Source organism: Abramis brama, assembly GCF_963993115.1.
Source record: "Abramis brama genome assembly, chromosome: 19".
NCBI classification, from domain to species: domain Eukaryota; kingdom Metazoa; phylum Chordata; class Actinopteri; order Cypriniformes; family Leuciscidae; genus Abramis; species Abramis brama.
In genome coordinates, this window is record NC_139981.1 from 12,311,000 (window position 1) to 12,322,494 (window position 11,495).

The 11,495-nt window shown below is 35.0% G+C and overlaps 1 protein-coding gene across 5 annotated transcripts in view; it reads left to right on the top strand.

The window, feature by feature from the left end:
• The window catches only part of ldb3a (LIM domain binding 3a), a 42,610-nt gene extending 31,523 nt beyond the window's left edge, over positions 1–11,087 (top strand). For 4 of the 5 annotated variants that reach the window (XM_084092204.1, XM_084092205.1, XM_084092203.1 and 1 more), the window contains 7 exons: positions 3,987–4,043; positions 6,105–6,241; positions 6,794–7,148; positions 8,056–8,236; positions 8,339–8,459; positions 8,571–8,686; positions 8,768–11,087. In XM_084092204.1, the coding sequence (XP_083948330.1) occupies positions 3,987–4,043; positions 6,105–6,241; positions 6,794–7,148; positions 8,056–8,236; positions 8,339–8,459; positions 8,571–8,686; positions 8,768–8,857 (1,057 nt within the window). In that variant the 3' untranslated portion in view covers positions 8,858–11,087. Of the gene's footprint in view, positions 1–1,761; positions 1,906–3,986; positions 4,044–6,104; positions 6,242–6,793; positions 7,149–8,055; positions 8,237–8,338; positions 8,460–8,570; positions 8,687–8,767 lie in introns of all 5 variants that reach the window. The other variant, XM_084092207.1, reaches the window with a different exon arrangement.
• The last annotated feature ends 408 nt before the right edge of the window (positions 11,088–11,495 follow it).

Below are 11,495 nucleotides of genomic sequence, written 5' to 3' on the forward strand. Positions count from 1 at the left end.
GTTGAGGAATACAGTGTTAGGACATTATGACCTATAAATGTTTGTTTGTGTGTGTGTGTGTGTGTGTTTGTGTGTGTGTGACAGAGAGAAGGAGAGAGAGAGCGAGAGATTAGGCAGTAAGAGAGACATGAGAGAGTAAGAAAGAGTAATGTAATCATCATTTCCCGAGTTATACTTTTTTGTTTATACACTTCAGATTTTTTCAAATCATTTCTCTAATTTCAGTCTCTCACAGCTTGCTATAAATGCTAATCTGTGTTTGCTTTCTGCCACAGCACACCTTCCTCAAAGCCCCTCAAATTCACACACATACATGCTTTTCTCACAATGTACACCTCAAAATAACAGAAAGGGACTCAATACACACCACAGAAAGTGTTTAAATCTTCATGAAGGCTTCATAAATGTCTGCAACCAACATTTACAGACCTTTCTCTCTGTTCCATCACCATAACTCAGTATAATACACAGAGTGATATTAAAGCTGAAGTGTGTTATTTCTGAATTTCATTAAATTCTCAAATTAGAATTGTCAGTGTTACAATTGCTTTTAAATGGCTTTCCAGAACGGTCCCGCAATTAACGCACACCGCTGGTTAAGCTAACACACTCATAGCATTTCATAACTATTTTATGTTTTTGTACATATTTTAGTATGATCTGCTTATGCTCCTAAACCGGTTAGGTTTAGGGGTGGATCTTCAGGCTTGAGTTTTTATTTAAAAAATGTACATTTCTGTACGAATCACATCGCATGAGCTCTTACAAAATCACCACTTCAATAAATAGTTTTCTCATGAGATTGTGTTGGTTAAGCCAATTTTGCTGCTTTGCCTGGTCGGGATGCTCAAGTAAATGCAGTGTCGATCATCAGGAATGACTTACTTATAGGTACATATTAAGATGGAATAAAATAAAATGAAATGAAATGAAATAAAATTAAATTAAACGCACTTCAGCTTTAAATGCTCTCTTTATTTCATCTTTTCCCTCTGCCCCTCCCGGTGGGCAGTTTCAACATAAACTGCATGAGTAATAGAGAGATGGTCAGAAAGGATGTTTGCAGAGTGTGTGAAGGGGGTCAGTCATCATCGGTCCACCACCAGGCCTGCTGCTGATAGATGCTTGCCTCTTTTCTTCTCTCTCCTGCCTGGGCGGCTCCAACACCAATATATTTTCTTCATTTATTCTGTTTGATTATGTATATGGGATGCCAAATGATTAAAGAAATGTTTATTTGTGAATAATGCACTTTTCTTTGCTTGGATCACAGGGGAGTATCATTTATCACTAATCTACTGCTCTCTAACCACTTAATTGTGTTTTATGGACAGACTAAGAGGGTTTACATAACCTTTATACTCTACGTCACTTTAAAATGGTGAGGTCCTGCCATCTGCAGTTCATTGTCCCTGATCGAGCACGTAATTGATTGTAGCCTTAATGTCTGGATTCATTTAATTCATCCAAGAATAGCACTTACAGTTGTCTCTGCTGCCGAGACATCCTTCAATGAAAAAATAGATAAGAATAGTCTAATGAGAAGAAAGCGATTAACATTCCCTGCCCCCCATGATGGACATCCTTGCATTGTATTCAAAAATGTTGTATGCATGAGAATGAAGCAGCTGCTTATGAAAAAATTTAACTTTCAAATTAAGGCATAAATACATACACGGCCTGAGCATGGCTGCTGTCTGTATTTATGGCTTCAGCCTGACATCAGTTTCTGACATCACTGCAACCTAACCTTGTATCTAGTACTCCTGCTGAGCATGCTCCAGTTTCCACCAGCATTGCATCTATATGTGCACCTACTATCGCTGCTTCGCCCAATGAGCTCCTTTCGGAGCCGCAGATAGTCAATCAGGCGCCTGAGATTCCTGAGCAAACCACTGTAAGCAGGTAAAGTTGCATGCGTTGCATTTTCTTTCTTGCTTTACCATTGCTTAGTTTATTGTATTCCACATTGGTATGTATACATGCAATGCATACCGTTCAAAAGTTTGGGGTCAGTGTAATTTTCTTTTTTAGAAAGAAAGAAAAAACTTTAATTCAGCAAGGATGCCTTAAATTGCCCAAAAGTGACAGTAAAGACTTTTAAAATGTTACAAAAGATTTCTATTTCAAATTCATAGTATCCTGAAAAAAAGTACCACTGTTTCCACAAAAATGTTAAGTAGCACAACTGTTTTCAACATTGATAATAATTAGAAATGTTTATTGATTGACATTTTAGAATGATTTCTGAAGACACTGAAGACTGGAGTAATGTCTGCGAAAAAATTCAGCTTTGCCATTACAGGAATAGCCTACATTATGTTTTACATTTTTTCTTAGAAAATATTGTAATAATATTTCTCGGTAGTAGCTGTGTTTTTGATCGAATAAATGCAGCCTTGATTTTTCCAAAACTTAAAAAATCCTATACCGACCTCAAACATTTGTAGTGTATGTATATTTATGTTTATGTTAAGTTTTGATTTTTTTATATGTATTTTTGGGGGGTTATTTATTTCTGTTTTGATGACTTGCAGATACATACAGTAGCATTAATGAGTTATTCCAATGTTAATTAACTTCTATTAGTGGAGACATGTGATAGATGTTATTGCTATTAGATTTTAGCCTATAACATTTGAGAGATTGTAGGACAAAGTCAATTGATCCTGGAGATTCAAAGCAAAGCCAGTCCTCCAGTCATATTAATGTTATAATCAATAATGATCTTCTCTGTCTTAACTCAATTTCATGTTGCAGCTGCTTCCTTTGCTACTGCTTATTACTACTAATACTCTTCCCCCTAACCTAAGGAAGCGAGTAACTCACATTTGATTTGATCCATGTTGTCATTGCGAGGTAGATTATTTGTTTTGAGCTTCTGCTTTTATGAGTTCAACACCAGGACTTGACCCAAATAAAAACGTTCCTATACGCACTTCTATGTACCCTCTTTAAAGAGTACTACATTTGTACTGCTAAACTAGATGCTTTAATGCGTGCCTCAAGCATTTTATTTGCTTTTGCAAGACATGTTTATAAATCTCTAACATGTCCTTGTCAAGTCCAGAAATCCAGTTTAATCTTGTACAGTAGAACCCATTTTCAGCACAATTTATTTATTATATTTAATATTAAAATGTTAATATATTAAAATATTAAATTTATTTCTAGCGATTTAATTTAATTTATACCAAGGAGTAAGTCATTTTGAGACGTAAGTGTAAATTTCCATATCTGGTATTGAAACCCATGTCCCATGGTCCTTTGTACCATGTCAACTAATGCTCATGTTTGTTCTTAAGTAAGTTTATTTTTAAGACATGGCAGAATCTGCACTCTCTTTGCATGTATCTATTGCTAACACTGATCCAGCAGTCTTACGTGTATTGCATGCAGACTGGAGTGAACTTCTTATTTTCAAGATATCTGTCTGATGTCTTGTTAATTCAGATTTAGACTATCTTTCACTTGTCTCCTACTAAGGGAGGTGACAAAGACTATTAATGTTCAGGTCCTCTGTCACACTCAGTCCTGAAATATATGAATCTTGTGTTAAATTGGGCCTTATTTTAGTAGTTGTTGGTACATAGTGTCTTTGCTTTAAATGCACTTTTTTTTCTGTTTTGTGTGTCTGCATCTAAGATGATTTGTTCATGGTCTATTTGCTGCCATATTCACTCGTACTGTACTGTACTGTACTCATAGTGTACTACTGTTTTATTTAGACAAAACAAAAACAGAATGCACATCATAGTTCTTTAAGGGGTAATTGCATATTCAATTAATGTCCATATGCATTTGATTTGGAAAACCAAAGTATCTGATCCTGTTTGTGTTTTTTTTTTTCTTCATATAGACATAAAAACATGCAATATTTGGATCAGTTTGGCAGTCGTACAGATATGAGTGCACGTGGCCTCTCAGGTTTAATGTAGGCATGATAAGTTTGACTCTCCACCATTTTTCTCTTTGTTACACTATAGCTTCAGCTTGCAGACCTCTATGGGTTACACTTCTCAGTACCAAACCTCCATCTCCAGGTACTACTGTGGTCCAGCTCTGCATTCAACCAGCAAGAGTTCTTTCCCCCTCCCAGTGTCAGTATGGCCTGTAACATGTGCAATAACACATCTTTTCTCCCTTACTGCTTGACTGCTGACTCAAAGGATAATACTTATGCTTGGGGTATTTTTCTTTAACCTTTCATGTTATAACCATTTCTGAATATGTATCTTTATGTATATGAGTGGAAAGGACTTCTATAACCTGGTCATTTTGCTCAAAACAATGACATTTTGCTCAATCAAAAAAATTAACCATTTTTCTTGGCGTGGATAACATTTTAATAATCTGAAGAACCTTTTTCCACTACGAAGAATCTTTAGTACAATGGAAAGGTCTTTGGATGTTAAAGGTTCTTCGTGGAACCATCAATGCCAATAAAGAACCTTTATTTTTAAGAGTGGTTAGTGCTGCTCTGTTAAAATAACTCAAACTTTTGCATTAAAATTGTAATAAAGGGATGTAACAAGGTAAGACACTCGCAAATGTGAATGTGATGGATCATGTGGTCAGACATCTTTGGCGTCTAGCTGTAAAGTCTCCAAGAACTGAATGTGCATCCAAATTCAATTAAGCCTGTGGACAGCTAAAGTTGCTGAAGGCTATACTACTCTTTTTCAATTTGTAGATATTTTTAGGTGACTATAGATTTTAAAAACAGCTAATATACTGTATAAACATACTGTACAAATGGAAAACCTTAGGAAGGGCTTATGACAACTTAATGGGTAATGATGGATTAAACTTGCAACTTTAGTGCAAAAGACATCATAATCTAAATTTTTTGAGATGTTTGTAACAAAAATAAATGATTGCAGGCATGTATGTTATTGGTCAAAAGTTTGGGTTCGGTTTTTATCTTTTATGCTCCCTAAAGCTGCATTTATCTGATAAAGAATACAGCAAAAACAGTAATATTGTGAAATATTGTTAAAAAAATTGATAAAGAAATTGATATTTTGATATGTTTCAAAATGTAATTTATTCTTGTGACATCAAAGCTAAATTTTCAATTGGTTTAATCCAGTCTTTAGTTGATTTAGAAATCAATCTAATATGCTGATTTGGTGCTCAAGAAACATTTCTTATTAGCCGCTTGTTAAGTTGTGACGTATTAAATTATGTTTCTGGGTTCACGTCTCCACTTTCAGTTAAGAATACTATCTCAATAGCCATTTATGAGCACTATTCATTTTATAACATATCTTTAAGTTAAGCTTTTAAAAATTCAGTGTACACTTCCGTCTCCAGGCTCACAGTGTTCCAGACAACAATATATTTTTATGATTCAGAGAAAATTATACTTTTTTTCCATAGTATTCTTTTATGAGTGTTTGTAAAAGTCATTACTGCCATTTTTTATCTATTAATGCATCCTTGCTGAATTAAAGGATTCATTTCTATTAAAATAAAAATACTGACCCCAAACTTTTGTGCAGTTTAAAAGTGTAGTTTAAAAAATATTTACGTGATTATTAGTCAGAAAGTTACAATTTGCAAAAGACCTACATAGTATGTTTAAATGAATGTACTGTATATAATTAATCTCATTGAGGAAAAATATGGGCATTAAGGGTAGTAAATGTGTAGTTGCTTTTCCCAAAATACCAATAATATAATTAATGGTTGCACTTTATTTTACAGTATGTGCACTTTCAATGTACTTCCAGTGTTCTTACCACAAAAGTAATGAGTAGTGTAAGGTAACTACATGGGTTAAGGTTTAGTGGTAGGTTCAGGGTTAGTACCTAGTTAGTGTCATTACTACAATAAGTACATACATAGTATGTTCATGCGAAACAGGACTGTAAAATAAAGTGCTATATACATATATAATTTAAATATAATATGTCCCGTTGAGCATTGGCAAGGTCCTGGGTTTGATTGCCAGAGAATGCAAAATGTCTGGAATACACTGCATGTGGCTTTGGATGAAAGTGTAATGTGAATGTTTTAAATTGTTTAGGAAAAGCAGAATGGTGGAGTAGCTTCTCATTTGAACTGAAATGTTATTGAGTTTCTGGTCTGTCCTTCTGTAGTCCTTACGCCCAGCCTCCACCTATGCAGCAGCCATCACCCATGCAGCACAGCTCCATCCAGATCCCTGTAGGTCCACCTCCACCTAAAGTGGTCACCACTGCCACCATTATGCCCACAGCATATCCATCCGCCCCAGGTAACCACTGTACAAATGTGACCCTGGACCACAAAACCAGTCACATGGGTCAATTTTTTTTTTAAATTGAGATTTATACATTAGTTGAATAAATAAGCTTTCCATTGATCTATGGTTTGTTAGGATAGGACAATATTTGGCTGAGATACAACTAAAAATTAGATTACAACTGAAAATCTGGAATCTGAGGGTGCAAAAAAAGCGAAACATTGAGAAAATCACCTTTAAAGTTGTCCATTTATGTCCGCGATTGTGCTGCATTCACTCACAAAAATAAATGTTTTATATATTTACGGTAGGAAATGTACAAAATATCTTCATGGAACATGATCTTTACTTAATATCCTAATGATTTTTGGCATAAAAGAAAAATCGATAATTTTGACCCATACAATATATTGTTGTCTATTGCCACAAATACACCCGTGCTACTTGTGACTGGTTTTGTGATCCAGGGTGACATATGTGATTGTGTATTCAGCGTATGTGTGTGTCCATCTTTGGTTTACTGTATGCATGTAATACTGATTCATGGGCATCTTTTAACACCAGCTCCTCCAATGGCTTACAAACCTGCTCCACCTCCACCCGCTCCTGCCGCAGCTCCAGCGTCTTCCAACAGGCCTCCTTGGGTTACTGATGACAACTTTGCCCAGAAATTTGACCCTAGCAAACCCACCACCACCACAAATATCAAAGTGCTGCCTCTTCCTCAGGCGGCACCACCACCACCAGCCTACATCCCCAACCCCGTCCCTGCTCCCGCTCCTGCTCCATTCAACCCTTCCCCTGCTCCGTTCAGCCCCGCTGCCTTCCCGCCTGTGGCTCGCGGAGTCGCTCAAAGAGCAGAGCGGTTTGCAGCCAGCAACAGAACACCTCTGTGTGGATCATGCAACAACATCATCAGGTATGATTACACTTGTGCAATATTCATCACAAGACCTTTTGTAATATATAGGTGTTTTTATTCTACTTCAGGCACTTTTGTGTCCCGGAGTTTCATTTTTATTTTAGTGGTATGAAGGTCATATTAACATTGTCCTGGATTTCTTTTTACTTTACTTTTTTTTTTTTTTTTTTTTAATTTTACTTTTTTTTTTTTATAAAGTGCATTTTGTTTTGTGTATATGTTTTTTTTATTCTATCACAAACCCAGGTGTTCAATCTTAAAATATAAAAATCCATTATAAAAATATTAATCATTAAATAAATACAATTATTATAATCTAAACAAAGGAGAAATAAGCATTTTAATATTTAACATTTCCAAATTGAATGTTTATATTAGCTGAGTTGTGGTGACACTTTTTTGCCCCTTGTTTTATTCCAAAAAAGTTTAAATCGTCATTTTTCATCACAGAATGCTATTAAACACAATATATACAATACCGTACAAAGTTTGGGTCCGTAAGATTTTTTTTAAATTTTTTGTAAAGAAATTAATACTTTAATTGAGCAAGAATGACTTAAAAGTGAAAAATAAATGCACAAAAATATTAAGCGGCACAACTGTTCTCAGAATTAAAATGTTTCTTGAGCAGCAAATCAGCATATTAGAATGATTTCTGAAGGATCATGTGAGGATTTAAATTGTAATAATATTTCACAACATTACTGTTTTTACTGTATTTCTATTTAAATAATTGCACCCTTGGTGAGCAAAAGAGACTTCTTTCAAAAATATTTTAAAATGTTACCGACCTTTTGAACGGGAGTGTAATTTAAGATGTTCAGTACTTTCTTAATTAAAAAATGACAATGTTCATGAATTTTTTTCATGAGCCCTGATGCCGCAGTGTTTTTTGACTCCTCAGGGGACCATTCCTGGTGGCATTGGGTCGTTCCTGGCATCCAGAGGAGTTCAACTGCCATTATTGCCACACATCTCTGGCTGATGTCAGCTTTGTGGAGGAGCAGAATAATGTTTACTGTGAGAACTGCTATGGGGAGTTCTTTGCACCTACCTGTGCCCGCTGCAACACCAAGATCATGGGAGTACGTCGAAAACCTATTAACATTGCATAAACATGCACAGACATGATTGTAAACACTCTTCACAGGTACTGTCAGTTAATCCCCTCAACATCTGCTCAATAGGAAGTGATGCATGCACTGCGGCAGACCTGGCACACCACTTGCTTTGTGTGCGCGGCTTGTGGAAAGCCCTTTGGAAACAGCCTCTTCCATATGGAGGATGGTGAGCCGTATTGCGAGAAAGGTATGGGAGCCACCGCCTATGTCTAACACAAATGTGTACATTTATAAGTTTGGTGTATGCAAATTTACAGCCCACACTACAATATTCTTCACTAATTGTTTCTGTCACCAGATTATATCGCACTCTTCAGCACAAAGTGCCATGGCTGTGACTTCCCAGTTGAGGCAGGAGACAAATTTATTGAAGCTCTTGGCCACACATGGCATGATACCTGCTTTGTTTGTGCGGTAGGTTTGTTATAGCACCCATTTGGTTTATAAATAATTCAACACTAAGGAATTATGACACGTTTCTGTCTCGACATTTAGGTGTGCCACGTGAACCTGGAAGGACAACCTTTCTACTCCAAGAAGGACAAGCCCTTATGCAAGAAACATGCACATGCCATCAATGTGTAGATGCTTCAACAGTGCATCAGAAGCTGTCAATGAAGGAACTAAATGCAATTAATGTTACATCTGCATTTGTGGTTTTATGGCAAGACATTGGTGCCAATCCAAATGACACAAAAACTAATATAAAGACACACAGTACATCATTTATTAAACAGCATGTAAGCGATGACTGAATGATACATAAACTAGGTGTTTTGACATTTTTTCCAAATCCAAATCCAATGTGCACATAGAGTATTGGTTATTTTAGGTCATTATTTTATTATTTTATTATAGCACGATACATTTGCTTACACGCACTTGTATGCCCGATATACATTCATTTAAGAGAGATAACATTTTCACTTTTTTGATTTAGTGAATTTATACAACATACAGTTTTTATGCTTTTAATGACTAAAGCCTTGTTTTGAAATGAATAGGTTATTAGCGGATGTTGAAGATTGCCTGCATATAACAGCCTGAAAAAAAAGTCTATGCATTCTATTATGCCTTAAACTCTAAAGAAACTTAAATGTGTATGACTTAAATGGTCTAAAGATCCCCGACTTGCAAACTTATCAAAAAAAGATGTTTAATAGATTGAGACCGTATGTTGTTGTGCAGTCTTTTCAATGCTGAATGGGTGATTTATGTTTTACTAATTTTGTTTATTTGTGTTTTTAGTGTGTGTGTGTGAAAGCATGCAAGGGAGTTAATTCATGCATTTGTGATGTCAACATTAGCATTATGTTGTCATAATGTTTTCATCAACAAATTTTAAGAAAATGCTGCATGCAGGGCATCTGAAAAGGTAACACAAGAATTGATGTTAATTCATCAGTTGTTTCCCTCACAGTATGTGCTGTATAATTTAACAGAGTATTTTAAACTATTCATGTTTGGTCTTTTCACATGATGGGTTTTTTTTTCGGTTATGTATTACGTGCAAAACCTCAATATTTACATAATCTTTGAAACTAATTTTTCTTTGCCAAGAATGGGGGATTCTTAATTTAATATAATTTAATAAATAATTTAATTATCAAAACAGAGCCACATACACAGAGGATTCAAGTTAATTTATTTGTTCCTTAAAATGAATAACGAATGTGGTACCTGAGACTTTGTTCTTTTTATTCTCTGTGGGTAGATGCCAGCCAACTCTGACGTTACAGAACAGTTTTTTTTTTTCATGCCACATGTCTATTAAAGAACATAAAGGTGAAATTCTGAGATTGCAATTGCAAACACTTATGTTTTCCTAAATGCTGGATGCTAAATGCTAAAACATTTTTATGCATACAATTCACTTGAACAAGATAGTTTTTATTTAGACATATTTTTTAAATTTTGTCATTGATGTGTCAGTATATTTTCACTGCCATATATTAATCTAAGTTAACCTAACCCACCACATCACCTCAGTTAAGATGTGTTCTGATGGCTACTTTTGATTTTGGCTTGTTTTTTGTTTTGAATATTAACACAAACAATGGTTTTGCATGTCATAATTGCCTCTCTTAAATTTAATAAATTGTTAGTTTCTTTTTTACACAACATTAGTAAGTTATTTAAAATTACATTTGTAGCAGTGTTGGGTTCAGGAGTGGGTATCTTTTTAGCCTTTTTCAAGAACAGATATTTTGAATATAACTCTATTGAATGTAAAGCAGTCATGTTACACATAATGTATTATCACTATTTGTCATCTGCTATATCTGCTGTTCACTTGGGAATTACAGGGAGAAAAAAAGAGTGATCCATAATTTAATACATTTGCAGTGTTACTGCAATACGAAAAACAATTAAGAACCATATACAATATGTTATACGTGACACTCATGTGTTCACATGTGTCTTTAATGCAGTCTTCTGTTGAATAATACAATGTTTGTTTTTTTCAAACTGATTTCAAAACTGAGATGTGGCTCTATGGAAAACTCATTTACTTTATGTAGTACTTTATGGGTGTGTTTTTTCAAGATAAGATGATAAACTAACTAGTACTACTAATGGTGTTCTCTTTTTTTGTATTCTGAAATTATGTTGTGGAAACAGCCTTACTTTGTACTTATTTCAATGCCATTACATTTAAATGTAAAAAAAAAAAAAAATCCACCTGTATCTTCACTGACATGTTAATCATGACTAAAAATATGAAGTTGCTTTATAAACTGAAAATAGCTCATAACACAAAATTTGATGGGCACTTTTCTCTATGTATGATTAAATAAAACCGTACTGCAGACTGGACAGCCTAATTGTTCATTATTTGTTTTATTTAGATCTAAATCATAATCATCCTGTTTAACTTGCACTCTATCAAATGAAATGATGTTTAAAACTGTATTTTAAAGGATGGCACACAAAGCATACAAAAAGAGTAAGGAAAATGTTAATCATTTATGTGTTCATTAAAAATGACATAAAATGAACTAATATGGTTTCTGTCTTTAAAAACTGCGGGTTAAATGTTTTTTCTAATGTACATGAAAATGTACAGCATCAGTTACATTACATGTTCGTCGCCACTGTTTAGTTTCAGTCGCCAGGTGGCGCTACGGAGTCGGTCAATCAGCGCGCGCTCTGCCGTGACCGTGAGCTGTTGTCCGCTGACTGCGTGGAATCAGTGAGTGCGGAACACTCTACGATGATGGTC